The 21390-nt window shown below is 40.5% G+C and overlaps 1 protein-coding gene across 3 annotated transcripts in view; it reads right to left on the reverse strand.

Annotated features, from left to right (window-relative positions):
* MPP7 (membrane palmitoylated protein 7) overlaps nt 1-21390 on the reverse strand; it is a 163007-nt gene that overhangs the window by 115632 nt on the left and 25985 nt on the right. For 2 of the 3 annotated variants that reach the window (XM_032474025.1, XM_006176676.3), the window contains exon 2: nt 16869-16987. The exons of the other annotated variant lie outside the window; for it this stretch is intronic. In XM_032474025.1, coding sequence (XP_032329916.1) covers nt 16869-16987 — 119 coding nt within the window. The remainder of the gene's footprint in view (nt 1-16868; nt 16988-21390) is intronic. 3 annotated transcript variants of the gene reach the window in all.

A 21390-nucleotide genomic window follows, 5' to 3' on the forward strand; every position in this document is an offset into this window, starting at 1 on the left:
GAACACTGAAAAGCACATGGCATATAGTAAGGAATCAATACATCGGGTCTTTTGGGGTTTTTTTTTGGTTTGGTTTGTTTTAATTATTCTTGGATTCTACAGTGTATCCACAGAATAAGACCAGGATGTTATGAAAAAGGAACAGGAACACACACACACACACACACACACAAACACAAACTTACTGGAATTACAATTTTGATAGCACATTCTTTAAAAACTAAGTAGAAAAACAGAAAGTAAGAGTTGAGGATATCTCTCAGAAAGCAAGAGCAGAAGAAAAAAAATAGACTACAATCCAGAAAGACCAATACACACCTAAAATAACTCCCAGACAGCTGGAAAAGAAAGGAGATGAGGGAAGGAAATTACCGAAGACGTAGGGGCTGAGAAACACAAGTCTCCAAACAGAAAAGGCCCCTAGGATACAACCACTCACTACAAAGACTGGGGTGCAGACAGAGAACCCACGACATCATAACCCTTCCTGTGAAATTCCAGCCCCCAAAACACTCTTACCCAAGTGAATTCTTAAGCAATCCTCATATCTCATTTCCCTAGTTCAATAGTCACTGCTTAAACTTTCCCAAAATGTGAGCAAACGCTCCCACTACCCCCATTATATGCTCTAAAAACCAAAACCCCGTCTGTTTCTTGGTTATAATTATAGGCTTATTTAACTGATTGAGTATTGATTTCAAGAGTCCAGCAGCTGAGACCACCATGTCTATTTTTTGCCATCGAACCCCATCACCTAACACAAGGTACAGTGGGCACTTCAGTGCCTTTTATGTGAATGAGCCACACACTAAAATCACTGACTCCTTGGAAGTACACGATATTAATCAAAAATACCCCTGCTACAAAGTTCCTCGGCTCTTTACATGGATGTAAGGAAATCTCCCAAGATCTGCATACTGCTTTGGCCTGCATTTGCTTCTTTTTATTTTAACCCGTCAGTGACATAACTGACAAGTTCCTTGAACTAAATCTCAGATTTCCTAGAGGAAGGAGCGCCACCTACTGGAAGGACCTAAGAGGAAAAACCAACGCGATGCGATTATCTAATAAAACGTACCAGGCACTGAAGAGTGAACGACCAAAGCCGGACTCAAATTAGACACAAAAGATGCATATCAACTCTGCCAAGTAATAAAGACCACATCTTCATCATCTACATAATGTAAAACATACCAACTTAAATAAACAAAATTTAGAAATAGTACATATTTTTTAAGTTGCCAGTTAACACAATTTAATTTAGCTTTTAACAGAACCACAGAAGTTAAAACGAGGAAAAAAGCCATTAGAGCTGCTCTACTCCCCAGGTGCAAAAGAAAATGAAGTTACAACTGAAACCCTGGCTGCACAAGAAATACAGGGTTTGATGTGTTAAATGCCACTTTTTCTTTTTTAAATTAGGAAGGCTCTTTATCAGAAGGTATGTATGTTTTCTACTGTGATCTCGAAAGCTCCTTGCTTGTTAGGCCAAAATAACCTCATGATGTTTAGTAAGAAAATAAGGGAATATGAGAGTAATAAATAGTTGTCATGATGAGAAAGAAGCTGAAATTACAGAGGGTGTGATCCAGGCTGGCACACCCTCCTGCTCTTCTACTGCACTGGGGAAAAAAACAATCACATGAAACAGTGAGACCTTAACAGTCCATGTCAGCTTTCCTCAGGCCTTGCCCCAGCAGCTGGAGGGAGGTACAGGCCTACTGAGAGCAAATATTGCTGAGTTTTGACAAGAAAAAAAGCACTAACTTTTCACAGTGCAACCATCAGATCAGCAGCACCCACTTAAAAAGAACTGACTGCACGGAACGTCGGTAACTGTACTGTCTTAGCTTCTCCATCCCTAAGCTATTTTTGAAAAACAGAACTGAAAGAGAACATCGTGAAGGTATTGTTGGGATTAAGGAGGTTAAACTCTGGTAATGCGCCACCCCCCCCCCCATCTGGGTGGCTCCTAACCGTGATGGTTTATTTTCTCACTCACAGTTCGTGGCTTCTGCACTCTATTCACGTCTCCATGTGCGGGGACCCAGGTGGAGACAGGGTCCAACATCTGGACATCACCAGTTACCAGTGGCTGGGAGGCAGGGCCTGGGGCGGGAACATGAGGCAAAACTGCAGGCTCTTCAGGGCTTCTGCCTTGTGGGGACACACTTCACTTCCACTCACGTTTTATTGACTCAACAAGTCATGTGGCTACGACCGACATCAAGCGGCCCAACTGACGTCACCTTACATGTGCCTGTGAGCAGTACCACCATAGACGGGAGGGTGGATGGATGGACGGATGGATAAAACATTATATGCTTTTATGATTCGGAGTGAAATCACTTTATTAATTTCCTTTTATATACACAAAAGCCTACGATTCCACTTTCAGGATTTTTTATAATCAATTTGCATTCCAGTCTTGGTTTATAAAATTACAATAAAGCAATTTTTTTTAATTGAAATACAGTTACAAAGTGTCGATTTCTGGCATACAGCACAATGCCCCAGTCATGCACATACATACAGATACTTATTTTTCGTTACAATAAAGCATTATGAATAACATTTTGAAACTCTTCAAAGCACTTTATTTGAAAATGTTAAAGATTTTATAAGTATTTGATGTGAAAATGGAAAGAAGCATAAAAGTCAACTGCACAAGTGTCCGAGGCATGACCACCAAAGAGCAGCCCTCGTTCCTACCGTCCTTAATGACGTTTTAAAAAGCATTAGTAGGAACTTTCATTTTAAAACAGGTGGATGAAAGATCTTTCTTTACTGTCATCCATCTGTAACAAAGGTGACACAACTTCTGCAACAACATGAGTGAACTGAAAGTGATTAAAAGACAAGCTACGTTATCCACTATTTATAAGGGACCATGATATTTCAACAAATCCGACAGGATGTGAGCACCTATTACTCTGCCCCCAGCACACACTCAAGTATTTGTGAAATAAATGGAAAACAAACTAGGCAAGACAGAGCCTGGAAGAGAAGGGAAGGGAAGTGTCCAGTCTCTCACAGCAGCAACCCTCCCTCCCCTCGGAACACCTGAATCACTGGCAGGAAGAGTGGACTGCGCGGGGATAAGTTATACACAGCTCCTGCCCAGAAAGGACTGGCTTCAATGAACAATCATACCCATACTTATAGTGGGGGCCAAAAACACGTTATATAGACGGTTACAACCAAATGGGAATACGGGATCAGAGCAAACAGCCCCAGATGACCCCCCTAGAGCCAGCTTAAAAAACAAATCAGACCTCAGACTTGAGCAGGGGCCACCTACGCCCCACACTCTGATACATGCTCGCTTAAGGTCCATGAGCTGAGGATTTTGTACTGGAGAGTGGGTCTGTCCAAGATGCTTCCGTCTTCTGCATCTGAGACAAAGAACCAGTGTACATCCAGGCTTCAACACAACAGACCATCAGAAAAAGCAGATGGAGCACAGACCAAAAGATACTTACAATGCATTGAAGTAAAGATCCAGTACCAGAATATGTGAAGTAATCCCTACAGATCAACACAAGAGAGAAAACAGGCCAAGGACATAAAAAGGCATTCGAAGGGAAACTGGAACACTTCAACCTCTAATATTCAAACAGAAACTAAAACAAGGAGATAGTCTTTCAAATGGCCCCTGCTGGCAAAAATTAATTCCAAGTGTTGACAAAGATGTAAAGCAACTGGGACTCGCCTTCGGAGTGTAACAGGGAGCAATCTTAGAAGAGGAACCTGGTGATCTGGTCGAAAGCGAGAGGCACGTGTCTGCGGCCCAGCAACCTCACGTCAGGTGTAACAGCCAGAGCAACATCCCGCACGCACACAAAGGCACCTGCTCGAAAGCTGTTCACTGCTTCGTTTCTCATAGTGACATGTAGACAACGGAGGTTTCCAGATGAAGGAATCTCATACCTTCAGGACACGCTCAACATAAGCAGCCATCACAGGAGAATAAATAACTTGCAATCAAGTCCTACAGCACCACAGAGCAACAGAAATGACTGAATCAGAGCTGTTTGTATCACCATAAATACACCTCAAATTATGTCACAAAATGTTAAGGAAAAAAAAAGCCAGAAAGCTGAATGTGTTAAGTATGATTCTAATTATAAAAAGTTTTCAAACTTATGAAATATCTATCTCCTATTTTTTACGGATAGAAATTCAAGGTAACGTGACTCCCTGGGGCAGAAGAGGGGAAGCAATGTAAATGAGAAGGGATACTCAGGCTTCAACTAAATCTGCAGTATCTTCTCTCTCAAGTTGTGTGGTGAATACATGGGTGTTCCATCTTTTTAATGCCTCAAACACTCCACAGAGTTTTTAAAGTGAAGGCAACGTTAGAAAACACATTTAGCTAACTCAAGAATGTTTTCAAGAATTTCAAATCATAGACGGTATTAATTTCCATTGCAATTTTACAGAGTGAGAGCAAGGAAATAAAAATGCAAGAATAAAAGTTTAAGGCAAGAAATCATCCTGAAAAAAACCCCAGAAATATAGCCAAAGGGATAATAAAAAGAATAGCGCAAACCCTAGGATGAAGCACTGAACACAGCTAACAAAGAGAAAGAAATGGAGGTGGCAGGTGATAATGGTAACAATGACTTTTTTGTGTGCCAGACCATGCAAAGCATGTTCCGTATGTTAATTCATTCACTCCCATAAGAAGCATACAAGGTAGGTACTCCTATTGCTTCCATTTAATATGTAAGGAAAAGGAGCACTGTGAACTAAAATAATATGAGTCTTATCTTCATCTTACTGTTGGCACAATATTCTTGGCACAGCCAAATCTGAGTCCCAGCAATGAGGCTCCACACTCCCAGCTCTGAACCACCCCTGCAGGTGTGTGCTCGCAAGAAGGGTGGGCATGGGGACCAGGACACAGAGAACATGCCTCAACACGCCCAACTATCCATCATTAGCGAGCTACCCACCAGGGGACTAGACAGACACAATGAGAATGACATGATCACAAGAGTGAGAGAAAAGGGAAAAGAAAGGGAAGCAGCAAAAGGTCCCGACGTGATCTGAATTATCAAAGTTGCCCCAGAGGTTACAAGATTCCTCCCTCTAGAAGTACCTCTACCTCCTCCCTCCCTTTATGGAAATCACTCATTCATTTCATGACTACCAGCCAAGTGCCTAATGTGCCAGACTGAACTGCAGGGGCTGTTATGCAGTCCCTCCCCCCAAATCATGGAGTTTACACCAAAGGTTTATGTGATTCTCATCTTTTTAGATTTGGGGACACACACTCTAGAAACACTATTTTAAATGGCAGCAAGGCCTCCAAGCTAGCCCACCGAAGCATGTTAAAATCTATTATGTGAAATTCCACGACAACCTTGAGCCTTCTGTGAGCAGAACGTACGTTCCCATACACGTCTTGACACAACCCAGAGATGTGCGGGCCCAGCCTCTACATGACCCTGCCACGTCACAGTCCATCAAGTCCCTGGGCAACAGGCCACTCCCTTTCTCTCTCTGGGTCCACAGCTCTCTGTGGTCAGTGTACTTAGAGAGCCAGTTCAAAACGTCAGGACCACGCTCATGGTCCAACACCATCCCGGCAATGGGATGGGAACTAATGTCTGCCTTAGCCTTAAGGGACCCCCAGATAGCACAGTCCAGAAGCTGGGGTGCTAAAGAGAGAAGGTCCAGGGACCTACAACTGCAAACACACAAAGCACTAAGCCCACCATCCCCAACTGGACATGTCCCATCACCTGTAGAAGAATTTTGAAAAACCTAACTACCAGGGACATGCACATCTCTGTGGCCCAGCAACCGCACTGTCAGGTATCAGATCGAGAGAAGCTGGTGTTTCCTACTGGAATTCCTATTCTCTGGAGCTGGAGAGTAACAGGAAATCACCTCCACAAGAGAAGTGAGAGGGTAATTTGACTTCCTGACTCCACCCACTCTAATAAACGAATTGTTCTTAATTCAGGTGTTTCCTGTCAGGTAGGGTCCTCACCACGTCCATTTTGGTAGAGTAAATGAACCATTCTGGTAGAGTAAATGTTCTATCTCTGTTAGTACATTATGAATGAATGCAGATTTAAGATGGCTTTTCTGAAGCTAATATTCAAGTAAATATCTAAATCTCACAGTAACGTTCAAAAGACACTGTTCCGTTATATTAAACACAGACCCCAGCGATGGGACACGGCCCCCTCAAGGTCCCACAATCCCGGCTCCTACTCCCCCATCCCCAGTCCCAAGCAGATCTCTAAGAAGGGCTACATATGGCCTCTGTTTTGAGAGTGTGAATTACAAAGGCAACGATTTACTCAGGGTCTCAGGAATTCGTATCTTCGGCAGACTTTACATGTTTCCGTGCCTGAAAAAAATGTAAAATGTAACGTTAAGAAATAAGTTCGTCTGGCTCCTCCAACGGAGCTGGCCGAACAATTACTTTTGATTGGCCAAGGAGCGTTACCAGCTGCTGACATCCAGCTCACTCTGTCAGACCAGGTGGCCATGCATCATTCACAGTGTCTGGCTGTCTTTTCCTTTTCCTCCCACCCAAGGCAAATGGTACTGCAGACGCAGGTAACAGAACCTCCCCAGTGGGTCTCCTCTCTGAACCTAACACCACCTCTCTGCTCCCCAAACAGCACAATTTGTTTCTAAAGAGCCCTGGACCAGCAAGTGTCTTGTAAAATAGCCTTGCAGCCTTGAATCTGATTTACTACTGTGTAAATATCACCTTTTCCCCCAAAATGATGCTTTTCGTTGCTTCTAGATTGAAAGAAGAATCTGGAGTGCCTGTGTGATTATAAAGTCACAGCTCAATAAAATTATCTCTCCCTCTCTTTATGGCTTGACTGCATCGATTATCCAGGAAATAACTACTTTCCAAGCAAGTCTCAGGGTGCTAATGATTAAGAAAACTGGAATTATTGAAAGATTAAGATCAAGCTTACCTTTGAACTGTTTTTTCATTTCCTGAAGTTTCCAGGTTGGAAATATAACATTTTTAAAGTATATTCTCATTCACAGGTTGCTTTCTGAGCATCCCACTCAAGGCTCACTTTTCCGACTCAGGATTAAGATTTTCACTTTTTAAATTCTGCCTAAATTCGTGAGCATTAAAAACTTCATGAATGCATATTAATATGGAGATTGGAAATAAACGCCTGCTAAGTCCCCCCTCACACCTTGCTTCCTAATCGTCAGCTAACCTGCCCACGACGTCATGTGTCTCATTAAAAACAAAACTTCAGGACACCTTTAAGAAGAGAAACTGAATATTTCCAATCACAAATGTAACTTGGTAAGGAGCTATTATCCAAAGTACATAGAGAATTCTTACAAATCAGGAAAAAAATGACAGCCAAATCAAATAGTGGGCAAAGGGAGACTGGGTTTCAGCTCAGACATGTATAGAGAGTGGAAGTCACAGGACAAATCGCCACCCTGAAATCAGGAGAGATGGAGACACAGGGCATCACAGCCGAGATCAGCTTAGCAGGAGCAGAATCTGCTGGAGCCAGAAGCTTGGAGGAACCCTGAAGTGGTAATTTTGACAAACTGATAGTGGGCAAATGTGGATGAGTTTGAGGGTTAAAAACTCTGGGGACCCAACCCAGTCTTGAAGGAGGCCCTTCCATTTCTCCCAGAAGCCTCACCTCGTTCTCCTGGTGAAGACAGGAGGGTGTTTCAAGCAGGGGAAGAAGGAAAATATGCATTTTGAAATACACAGGCCAAAAGATTTCTCCATAACAAAGACATCCCTCCCCACTTAAGGGAGGCTGCTTTATCTACCAGAGCTTTACTTGACCTGTTGAAAGGGCAGTAAGATGACTCCAGCCTACTCTAGCTTTCCTGGCTCAAAATGGAGAGAAAGAAAAAAAAATTAAGGCTAAGAAATGCTTCTGAAGGTCATCAGAGCCCAGGAACTGACATTTAATCAAAAGATTACAGAATAATTCCTCTCCCCAGCAACACACCCCCATCAACAGGGCTCCGGCAAAATAACAGTGGATTGTAACAGAGAGCCACCAAGACACAGACTCTCAGAACTCTTAAAGAAAGACAAAGGGGACAAGGGAGAGCGGAGACATTAAGGAAACTGTAGTTTCTGGCACTGATACTTACAGCAAACATTAAACACAGCCCAGCTCCTAGCCAGGTCAACATAAAAACTCACATGAAAAGCCTAATTACCTCAGTACCTATTACCCAATACATCATGTCCAACTTTCAACAGAAAATCACAAAGCATGATAAAAGGCAATAAAACATGGTCTGAAGAGATAAAGCAAGCATCAGAACCAGACTCAGCTCTGACACAGATTTTGGAACTATGAAATAGGGAATTTAAAATACGTGTGATTAATAGGTTAATGGCTCTAATGGAAAAAGTGGACAACATGCAAGAACAGATGGATAACGTAAGCAGAGAGATGGAAACTCTGAGAGAGAATCAAAGTGAAATGCTAGAAAAGAAGAACACTGTAACAGAAATGAAGAATGCTTTTGATCTGCTAATCAGGAGATCGAACACAGCCAAGGAAAGAATCAGTGAGGTTGAAAATATGTTCATGGAAGTTCCCCAAACTGAAATGCAAAGAGAAATAGAATAAATTTAAAAGAAAGAAAGGAAAAAAAGGAACAGAATATCCAAGAACTATGGGACAATTCAAGATGTAAGATACACAAAATTGGAACTCCAGAAGGAGAACAAAGAGAGAAAGAAGAAATATTCAAGGATATAAAGGGTGAGAATTCTTCAAAACTAATGACAGAACACCAAACCATAGATCCAGGAAGCTCAGAAAACACCAAACAGAATAAATGCCCCCAAATCTACATCTTGGTATACCACATTCAAACTGCAACATCCCAAAATAGGCAGTATCTTGAAGGTAGTCCAAGTGACAACAGCACCTTATCTATAGAAGACAAGGACATTATATCACACACCTCATCAGAAATGATGCAAGCAAGAAGAAAATGGAGTGAAATATTTAAAGTGTTGAAAGAAAAAAAAATACCATCATAGCATTCTGTATCCAATGAAACTGTACTTTGAAAGTAAAGGAGGGGGGGATAGCTCTGTGGTTAGAGTACAGGCTTAGCATGCATGAGGTCCTGGGTTCAATCCCCAGTACCTCCATTAATAGATAGATAGATAGATAGATAGATAGATAGATAGATAGATAGATAGATACATAAATACATAAATAAACAAACCTAATTACCCCCAAAAAACAAAAACAAACAAAAAAAGTAAAACAAACAAATTTAAGAAATTTGCATCCAGTACCTTGCAACAAGTGTTAAAAGGAGTTCAAGAGTCAAGGAAAGTGACATAGGTCAGGCATTCAGAAACACAAGAAATGAAGAGCAAGAGACAAGGAATAAATAAAGGTAGGACAAAATTTTTATTTTTCTTATTCTTAATTGATCTGATAACTCTTTGTTCAAAGTAATAATAGCAGCAATGTTTTGGGTGATTATAGTATATGGATAAGTGAAATGAATGACAGCAATGTTATAAGGGATGGGGAAAAAGGAGTTAAGAACATTCTGTTATAAAGTACCTCCAACTACCTGTGAAATCGTATAATGTTATTTCAAAACAGACCTAGATTAGTTGTAAATGTATGTAGCAAACTCTAGGGCAAGCACTGAAAAACTTTGATATGTTAGAAAAGAATAAATGGAATCAAATAAAACGTTCAACTAAAAGCCGAAAAGGAAGAGAAGAGGGTGATAAAAACATAAAAAGTACAAGTGTAATGAATAAAAATTAGTGGTAATGGTAAATATTAACCCAACTATATCAACAATCACTAATTGTGAATGGTCTAAATCTATCCACTAAAAGACAAAGATCATGACAGTAGATAAAAAAGGAAGAATCTACTGTCTACAAGAAACTCACTTTAAATAGAAAGACACAGATTGGTTAAAAGTAAAGGAATGGAGAAAGATAAACCATGCTAACACCAACCAAGAGAAAGCTGGAGAGATAAAGCAAACATCAGAACCAGACTCAGCTCTGACACAGAGTTTGGAACTGTGAAATAGGGGATTTAAAGTACGTAGGACTAATAGGTTAATGGCTCTAATGGAGAAAGTGGACACCAATTTCAGACAAAGCAGAGGAGCAAATAGGAAAATTACCAGCGATCAAGGAGGGCATGCCATGATGAAAAAGGGGCCAATTCTCCAAGAAAACAATCTTTAATGTGTTAAGAGCCTAACAACAGAGTGTCAAAATACATGATGCAAAACTGATAAAACTACAAGGAGAAATGAACAAAACCACTATTATACTCAGAAACTTAAACACTCTTCTATTGGTAACTGATAGAACCAGCAGCCAGAAAATCAGTAAGGATATAGCTGCACCAACCAGTACCATCAACCAACTGGATCTAAGACTTCATCTAATGATAGAAGTACACGCATTCTTTTAGTCTCACACAGAACTAGACAGAGCACATCCTGAGCTGTAACACGTTTGAACAAATTTAAAAGAGTGGAAATCATACAGCATTTGCTCTCAGATCAGATGGAGTTAAAACAGAAATCAGTAACAGAAAGACAGCAGGAAAATCTCCATATATTTGGGAATTAAGCAACAATTCTAAATTACACGTGGGTCAATTAAGTCTCAAGAGAAAATTTTAAAAGTCTTTAAACTAAATGATAATATAAGTGATCAAAATTTGTGGGATGCTTCACAAGTAGTGATCAGAGGGAAATTATAGCATTGAAGGTGTATGTCAGGAAGAGAAAGACAAAGAACTGTTAAAACTCAACAATAAGAAACAGATACAGAAAACAAACTTATGGTTACCAGGGGGAATAGGATGGGGAGGGATAAATTGGGAGTTCGAGATTTTCAGATACTAATATATACAAAATAGATAAACAAGTTCATCCTGTACAGCACAGGGAACTATATTCAGTATCTTGTAGTAACTTATGGTGAAAAAGAATATGAAAATGAATATATGTATGTTCCTATATGACTGATGCACTGTGCTGTACACCAGAAACTGACACATTGTAAACTGACTATATTCCAATAAAAATACATATTTTTTTAAAACACTCAACAATAAGGGGAAAAACTCAGTTAGAAATAGGCAAAAGATCTGACTAGACACCTCAACAGAGAAAATATGCGGATGACAAATAAGTATATAGAAAGACGCTTAGCGTCACACCACGTAAGAGAACAGCAAATTAAGATAGTAATGAGATACCATCACGTCTCTATTAGGATGGCTATCATCCAAAAACCTAACCACACCAAATGCTGGCGGGGGTGCTGGGCTGGAACAGGAAGTCTCACGCACTGTGGGTGGGACGGCCACAATCACAACCACCTCACACCCAGTGGGAAGGGTCAAACAGGCAGACAAAAACAAGCGTTGGTGAGGATGTCCAGAAGTCAGAACACTCATAGGCTGCTGGCGGGAATGTAAAATGGTGCCGCCACTTGGGAAAACTGTCTGGCAGTTCTCCAAAAAGTTAAACATGGAGTTACCATTTGACTCAGCAACTCCCCTCCTCGGTATCTACGCCAAGAACTGAAAGCATATCCACAAAGAAATTTACACAGGAACGTTCTTAGCAGCATGGTTTGTAACAGCCACTAGATGCAAACAACCCAAATATCCAAGGAAAGATGAACAGATAATCAAAATGCAATAGAGACACACAATGGAATACTATTCAGCTGTAAAAAAGGAACAAAGTACTGATATGTGCTATGATGTGGATGAACCCTGAAAACATTAAACTAAGTTACAGAAGCCAGTCACCCCAAAAAACCCACATATTATAGGATTCTATTTATACAAAATGTCCAGAATGGGCAAATATATGGAGGCAGAGAGCAGATTAGGGGTTGGTCAGGGCTTGGGTGGGGAGGGCAGGGAGCATGCAGAGGCTGGGGGATGGTAGCTTCATAGCACAGGTTTTCTAAGATGATGAAAACACTCCACAGTTGCCTGTGGTGATGGTTGCACAGTCCTGTAAATATACTAAAAACCACTGCATGCATACTTCACAAGGGTAAATTGTATGGTAGGTGAATTACATCCCAATAAAGCTGTTATCAAAAAAAAAGTTACCATCTAAATATTTATGACTTTCAAAGAGAGTTGCCAGATTTCACAAATCAAAATACAAATCCTGTTCGGTTCATATTCCTGCTAAAAAAAAAAATTATTCATTGTTATCTTAAATTCAAATTAAACTGAATAGCCTGTATTTTATCTGGCAACCCTACTCCCAAATCCATTATCTGCAATCTAGAACTTAATTATCTTCAGTTCAAGATCTTCACTTCAGTATCCAGCTATGTAAGAGGCAGCTTTATTTGTTTATCCCCCAAATATCAAGTGAACATAGAGAAAACTAAAATCACCTTTATACTGAGGAGACAGTCAAAACATGTAAGGAAGACTGGTACCTTAGGGCTTATATGGGTCTCCTGAAGCCCCCTGCTGACCCCTACTGGTCTGGCCTAAACCATTTAGTGGTTGGATTAGGGGGTGAGTGGGGAAGAGGCGGGTGTCCAGGAACTGAGGCCAACAGTTATTTGACAATGATTTATGGGGAGGAGTTTCAATATTTTAACAAACCACATGTGCTAGTGAGGACAGGCTGGACGTCAGCCTCCCTCTCTGCAGCGTGCCACCGTCATCTCTGACTTGGAAATCGCACGTCCTGGCCGAGCTCCATGTTAAGCTAATTTACTTCTAAAAAGCAAATCTTCTCTAAAACTTTCAATGCCGTGGCTCCCATGGTCAGGATAGACTCAAAACCATCCAAGAATTGGCCTCTGCTGATCTTTCTCGCCACACTTTGCCTCACTGCCCACACCTCCTCACTTACTGACTCAGCCAAGAGCATCTGTCAGCCTCCATCCTGAAGACACAAGGTTCACACTTGCCTCCAGGTGTTGGTGTGTGTTATTCCTTCGGCCTGACCTCCCCCACCTCCTCCATAAATTCTTACCTGAGCAACTTTGAGTCAACATGCACATTTCAGCTTAAAAGACCAAATCCCCCGTGAGCCCCTTCTCTGAGGCCAGCGCTGGGGAGCCACCTTGTGCCTCTCATAAAAAGTGACCAGTCATGGACTACTGTACCTGCCCACCCCCTCATCTACAACCCCTCTGGGAGACTGGAGACTGTGAGACAAGGGACTGTGCCTGCTCTGCTGGAAAGGTGAGCCCTGGTGTCCTACACGGTGTCTGGCACATAGCAAGAACTCAACAAAGACCGTATGAATAAAGCAGTCAAGCATCCAAAGTCAAAACTACGTAACTAAATGTCTTAAGGATCCAGCTGAGTTTCATCATGACTCCTTTAATACTGAAATCACAGAAATACAGTAATTCAATCATAATGGGAGAATTTTCTTGAAAATAATCAGTTTGTGTTTTGTTGAGATACTTCAGAATCCCAGCAAGGCTAAAACTCAGATTACTACCTTTTTTTCTCCTGCCCCCCGACCCCATATACAGATACAACTATTTCAAAGGGCAGAAAAAAACACAGGCAACTATTTCAAAGGCACTAAAAAATCTGATATTCCTATCCTCGAAATCCAGCACAGTTGTGAAATAAAAGCAAAAATTTCTCTTGAGGAAAGAGAACTACCAATCTCCTTGAAAATAAATAAAAGAGTTAAGCAAGTCTTTAGGCTACACCTTGTTCTGAAATGAATTTAACCAGATTACAAAAATACACACAACTGAATAAAATTTAAATAAACGAAACTCAATAGGAGAAAACACAAGGATAGGAGATAAACCGAGAAATGATGTTCAGACACAAACTATATTCTGTATATTTTTGCAAAACATGGGTCCAAGTGTGGCTGCATCCCATTTGTTAGATCATGTGAAAACATATTCTTGTCTTGCTACACGTCATGTGTTGTATTTCCCATCTTACATGTGATATTTCCCAGATCTCTGAGCAGCACCGTCTTTCTTCTGATACTCTAAGACCTCGTGCTTACAGGTTTTATTATTCAACTTTCCTATTTAGAAATTTTTCTTAAAAAAAAAAAATCCGTAGCTAATACCCTATGGGATCATCTTAGTTCCTTTCCAACGACAAGCTCATAACCTCCAGTCCTTCCGCCAGAGTGGGGCTCAAAGCCCTCAGGTGGCGTGCCGTGCCTGTCACAGACCCAGACTGCCTCTTCTGAGTGTCTTTTCCATCATTGCAGCCTGTTGTCTGTACAACTGTGTGGTGATTTAACCACCACTTCCTTTTTCACCTAAAAGAAGGTGACCACTGTGAAAACTCTGTGCTGGAATAAAACCAAGTTTTGCGTTCACCCAGTTCTAAAACCACAGACCAACAGCGTCAACTGTCGGCCAAAGAGCGTAACATCGAAACATTCTGATTCACTCTAAAACAGGTCTTCGCAAACAAATTCCTCTTGCTCTCCCAAGATTTATGTACAGAAGCCGGAGCCTCCTCCCCTCCAGCCTCCAGGAGAGGCACTTGGAAGACAGTGAAGCGGGCTGCTCCAGCTGTTGCAACTGCGATCCCCTGAGACCCGCCTCCTGGAGGGATGCTCGGTTTTCCTACTTGAAAACGAGCAGAACGGGTCAGTCAGAGGACACACCGGAGGTCTGCGCGTGATAGAGGCTGGGAGCCGGGGGGGGGGGGGGGACTGTTAAGAAACTGAGAACGTACTAAGAGGTACATCATAAAAATAATTTCAAAAATACGTTTTATGGCAATTACTGAAATAAAACTGATTTAAAAAATATATTTTATGGCAACTACTGACAAACATTTGAAACAGCACACACATTATTGTGCTGTTTAAAACACTGGCAACATCTCTTTATTTGCTTCACTGTTTTTATAAAACCGAGTGTCAATAACGGTATGCTCTCCTAACCACTTATTATTGACAAATACTTTGTCTTTGGTTTTTAATTGAAGTACAGCTGATTTACAGTGTTGTGTTAGTTTCTGGCGTACAGCATAGTGATTCAGTTACACATACATATATTCTTTTTCATTACAGGTTATTCCAAGCTATTGAATGTTGTGCCCTGTGCTCTACAGCAGGACCTTGTTGTTAATCTCTTTTATATAGAGAAGTCTATATCTGCTGATCCCAACTCCAATTTACCCCTCCCCTCCTTTCCCCTTTGATAACCATAAATTTGTTTCCTATGTATTGACACATACTTTGAATAACAACCAATGTTGAAAACAGCTAGGGTAGCTAAGAATTTTTTCACACACTAGTTTTATTCTTTAATAAAAATAACCATCTCTGACCATACTTTTTTGTCCTTCACATGCTATGATAATTAACCTTTTTTCTTATTATGTAGTAATGCCTACTTATATTTGCCTAACTTACGTGAGTATCAAAGAACATCCTCACTATTTTATTTGAAGCTCACAGCAACCTTGTGAACAGGAGCTGTAATTTCCATTTTATAGGAAAGGAAACCGAGATAGTAGCCACCTTCTAAATAAAAACACACATGCATCCATTGTTTGGGTACCATGTTTACTTAACAGTTAAGGAGTGATGACGCCAGTTGAAGTGTATTTGATTTCTTCTATCAAGGGATCAAATCAATCTAAACAAATCCATAGCTATCTAATCCCAAACATTCAATACAGGAATATTTTCATGACTGCCTCAGTAAGACATAAACTTCATCAGTTAACATCCCAAGACAATTTATAACACATCCTGAGAGAGAGAGACTAAACTACCTAAAATTATTCAGAACACAAAGGTGTCTCGGCAATTACAGAAAAACTAAATAAACCAATAAACGCTGTCATCTTTGGCTGTATTGCTACGAAAATGCCACCGATCAACACCTTCACTCCTTGAGAATCGCCATTACTTGAGGCATGCAAATCTCAGGCAAAATGGCAACAAGGAAAAAAATGCATTAGGAATTCTCCTATCCGGTGGAGCAACTGTACCTCCGAAGTTGCTCATTTCTAAATACTATCCATCCATCAAGAAGCCTCTGATCACAAGAGACAACCGTAACAAACTCAGCTGAATGAAGCATTGGTCCAGATCCTTCTAAGACATCGTAAGTTTCTATCTCCCACAGACTCAAGTGAAAGCCTCAATTTCTGTCAGCTTCAGTTAAACAAGAAAAAACGCAATTCGTATTTCCAGAAGTGAGAGCAGCATATTTTCCAGTGAAGTTTCTTGTTCTCGTTTGACTATTTTAAGAGTTCGGATCACTCCCAGGGTTGATGTGTGGCAAGATCTGATTTCTGGTGGCTGATCATTTCCATGGCATGACACTTCACTGAAACAGTCTCCAAAAACTGTTTTTCATTCGCATTTATAGCGTCAGTGTATCTAGACACAAAATACCATTTCAGTGGTGCTGTGCCAAGGAAAGAAAAAGCGTGCTCGGATTTCAGTTGACTTTGTTAAAGGAAATTATTTTAAATAACGTGGCTACCGAACTGTTGCTGTCCTTAACCTCAGAAAACCTACTCCTTCTCATTTTTTCCTGCGAACATTTGTTTATTTAAGTTAAACGCCAGCTCGTGAACATTGACCATCAGGAATCTAAACCTTCCTGCTACTATTTCATAGTCTTTTTCTAAACCAGGGCACATGCGTGCCCCATCAGTATGCACAGCCAGCTCCCCACCATCAAGGGAAATCATCCCCGTATTTTCGGTAGGGTCTTTTTTTAACAACTTCCACGCCCGTCAGTGAAATGGAACAAGGCTGTTTTGTTTTCGGAGAGCAACAATTTGATCTCGGGTTTACTAGATGGCGCTCAAAATATTTTTCCATATGCCTTTCTGCAAAGAGACTCTGACATCAGCGTGGTTTACCTTCACTAGTGAATGCAGGCTTTTTGCACCAAACATATCCCAGAGGAAGGTCAGGTCTTCCTGGCTATCCACATGTGGCTGCAGCTGGGCTGGCAGAGCCGCCAACAGCTCATACAGACCTATAAAATGAAAATAAAACACAAAGCATAATCTTAGCGTGATCTCATTAATTTCACTTAAGGTGTGTGTAAATGACAGCTGGAACGTGTCTTTTTTTTTTTTTTTTTTTTTCCACTGGATCTGTATTCTGGGCCATCAAGCAAACCACTTCTCTACAAAGTAGCCAAGGAAGCTTTTGGATTTTTAAATTCCAAAGACAGATGCATTGACAGGCTTGTTTTTTAAACTTTTTGTAATGGTCAACATTCTACAGTCCTCCAAGTGTACATGACCTGAGACAGGAAATGTGTACAAGCTTTCAAATAAAAAATAAAAAGAAGAAAACGCATACATTCCTTTCCTTAATTGTTATTACATTTCCCTCAATGTTAGCCAAAGAGTGAAGTGAGTCATGAATAGGAAAAACTTCTTAAGAAGAGCAGAAAATTGATAGCATGGTCCATTAAAAAGGTTTTACGGTTTGCAAACAGTTCCTAATAATATATAGCTTTAAAAACGTTTGGGTTATCCAATGTCCAAAATCAAGTTCTCGCAAACAAGCCAGAATAAACCATCCTCGGTGCAGCATTATCTGGAGCCACCCATTTCTGTTTTGTTTATAAACAACAACAAACTATGCAGAATTCAGTTTAAATGTCACTCTCACTTGGGGTACGTGACACTCTTGGAAAGAGTCAAGGCGACAGATGCAGGTAACGCGTTTACTACTAGAAGGTCCCTCGGAGCAGACAGTAGCACCGTGTTCCCGGGAGCAGACGGCACAAACCATCCATCTCGTTCGGGGGCCGTCAGACTCCTGTCCAAGAAATGTTGCAACAGTGCTTGCCCGGGACTCTTCAGGGAGGTGACCTGGCAGAGGTCGGTATCAGCTCAGAGCACATGTTTCCTTTTCCAGTGGGATTACATGAGGTAAAAAGGACAAAATTCCTTTTATTTCTGCCTGCTGTCTACAAAAACACCAAGACCTCCTGGGACTTACAACACACGGGCCTGTTGTTACTCCTGGTCTGAATAAACGCTGCTGTTCATTGCAGGGGCAGCTTTACAAAATACTGAACCAGCAAAGGCTCGTAAGTTACAGACTTCTGATCAGTGTGTCTACCACTTTCCTAGAGCATTACGATATCCTGGATCATCGCAACCAAATGCATTGGTGCCACTTGGAAAGTTAGGTATGTAATCTGAGAGATTCAATTAAACTCAAACATTCCCGGGGCTGCACTTGGCCAGAAAGATCTACATATTCTAGAAAAACAAAAATTTTCTCCGAATTACATTCTTAAGTATCCTTGGTGGGTTATATTTATTCCCCTAACAATCTGGCATTCTGCCTAAACTAGCTCTTATTTACAATTCAGTGAAAATATTTCTAACTTATCTCAATCTAACTCAATGTATCATAACACAGGTCTCTGTTTATATCAATACATGCATACATACACACACTCATATAAAGTAATCTCAGCCGCCAAGATCAGCGGTAAAGGTCAGAGGTTCAAAATGTGAAATTACGTAAAAAGGTAGGATTTCACTGTTTTATTACTGATTTCAAAAGTAGTAAAAAAAAAAAAAAAAAAAGCAATTCCCTATTCCTTGGGAATATGATTAGAGCTGAATGATGCTGCAATGTAATTTATGTGGTACGTTGTTGGGGGAATTAGACGAGTTAATACTCCTGAACAGTCTTGGGATGTGGTAAGTACTCAATGTTTCACATGTAACTTGAGTTTCAGCCATTGTATTATTGATTACTACTATTGTTCATCCATATTATTACTAAAAAAGCAGAAGTCTGATTCAAGCAGTCCAAGGTTCAGATCCCAGGTCTACACTGTAAGCATTCCACGTAACTTATCTGAGCCCGATTTTCCTCACATGTTGAAAAAGATGGTAACCTACACAAGGGATACAAGTACATAGAACTAAACACACACACACAAGCACATATAAAAACTGATGAAATTTGAAAAAGGTCAACAGATGGGATGGACCATGACTTCCTAGCTGTGACACACACGTTACTACAGTTACACAAGATGTCACCACAGGGGAAACTGGGCAAAGGGACACAGGATCTCTCTGTACTATTTCTTACAACATGTGACTCTACAATTATCTCAAAATAAAGCTGAGACAAAGGAAGAAATTCTGGTAAATAAGAGTTGCTGTAAGAATTCAGTGGAACATGGAACATGACAGCACTCAGTACTGCAGCTGGCTCAGGGCAGGCATTTGATAAAATTAAAAAAAAAAAAAAAAGATATTCTTCCTTCCTTAATATATCTCTTCCAACGACTGCACCATCACGTGGTTCAAAGTGAACACGACAGCTCAGTGGCACCTGCCAACTGGACACATAACCACATTCAGAAATGAAACCACTCCAGCCTTTTATATACGCAGAGTGTTCACTTTACCCAAGCACAGCTTAGCTTTTCATGGGAATAAACAATACTAGGTTTAATTCTTTTTTTTTTTAATAGACTTTCTTCTTTTAGAGCAGTCTCAGTTTAAAACTGAGCAGAAATTAGGTTTAATTCATAAGTAGTGATCATTTCTCTGTTAGCCAACACTCATAAACCTGAGTTTTCTGGGTTTTTTCTAGCTTTATGCAATCCTAATTTGTATGCCACCCTAGCTGCGTACACCAGTGACAGCAGTCACTTCTCTTCACCTCCCACATGTGGGAACCACAGAAGAAAGGCAACAGGGTCAGTCAGAAACTTAAAAGATGGTTAAAAGAGCCACTACATCAGAGCTGTACAGAGTCTCAATGTAGGTAACACAGACAACACTTACACTCAAATCAATTATCCAGGCCCTAGAAACCGCTTCAGTCCACGTCTGAAACTGAGTCTGTGCTTAACATGTGCATTAAAACATTCCTATATTCAGTTCCTGGGGTTCCAATCATGAAGAATACTATGAAATCTAAATGGCTTTGGTCCTTGAGACTCAAGAGAGCAAGTAAGGAGAGTGGAGAGAGCAAGGTGCATCTTTAAAAATGTTACCTAAATCTATAAAGAAGCTGTGGTAATTTATGCAATGGAATACTACTCAGCCATAAAAAATGATAAAATGCCATCTTCAGAAACATGGATGGACCTGGAGACTGTCATTCGAAGTGAGTTAAGCCAGACAGAGAAAGAAAAATACCGTATGATATCACTCATATGTGGAATCTAAAAAAGATGACAAATGAACTTATATATAAAACAGAAACAGACTCACAGACATGGAAAACAAACTTACAGTTATCAGGGGGGAAAGGGGTAGAAAGGGATAAATTGGGAGTTTGAGATTTGCAGATACTGACTGGTATATACAGAATAGATAAGCAAGTTCATACTGTAGAGCACAGGGAACTATATTCAATATCTTGTAGTAGCTTACAGTGGGAAAGAGTATGAAAATGAATATATGTATATTCATGTATGACTGAGGCTTTGTGCAGAAATTGACACAACACTGTAAACTGACTGTACTGCAATAAAAAAAAAATTCACATATAAAAACAAAAAATGTTACCTAAATCTATCTGGTCCCTGAAAAAGAACAGAGCCAGGAAAGTTACCTCCTCTGTGGTCATTCAAGCTCATTCCAATAAACATCTAGGGTACTTATGAACCAACGTTGTCTATGGCTCTAATGGTCTAGGACCAATCAGACATGATCCCCATCTGCAAGAGTCCACAGTGCAGATGACCCAGCAAAGACAGGTCTGTTAGCAAAGTGAGTGCAGGACAGGGGAGACTGCTGGGGCAAAAACAAGGTGTCATTCCTGACGTCAGTCCCTCCAGGGAAAGAAGAGGACACTGGGCAAGCCTTCAGCAAGGAATCACACCTGATCTAGGTCCGGGAAGGCTACATTCCTCAGAATCAACGTTTATGAGCTCTCATATTCAGAGCACGACGTCAGTCACTGGGGACAAAGCTAAGCACAGAATATTCCACTACCTCTTCTCCCGAGATCTTACAATCTTGGATGACACAACATACTTCTCACATATGGCCAAACATCAAGCAATCCTCAGTATAATGATCTCCTATTTGCCCAAGTCAGGATCCAAAACATTTTCTCTTCCAAGCAAAATCGTTTCAGCCGCTGATGAAATATTCAGACGCTATTAATTTTCAGGGATGTTGATAAGATGCTTGTGACCGCCTCTAATATTCAAATTGTAATTTGGTTAGAAATACTTACTTTGAATTACCTATTAAGTAAAAACACATTAATTTAGATACTTGGTTTTTGCCCAATTGGAAAATTTCATGCAACCGTTCTATTTAAATTCTTCATAGTGAAATTCCTCCTCACCGCTAGTGTCATTTGCAGAGTGAGAACAGATCATTTTCAGTTCTGGGTAAGTTGAGATACAGCACATTTCTGAATATGGGAGAG

This window comes from Camelus ferus, chromosome 35 (genome assembly GCF_009834535.1).
Source record: "Camelus ferus isolate YT-003-E chromosome 35, BCGSAC_Cfer_1.0, whole genome shotgun sequence".
NCBI lineage: Eukaryota > Metazoa > Chordata > Mammalia > Artiodactyla > Camelidae > Camelus > Camelus ferus.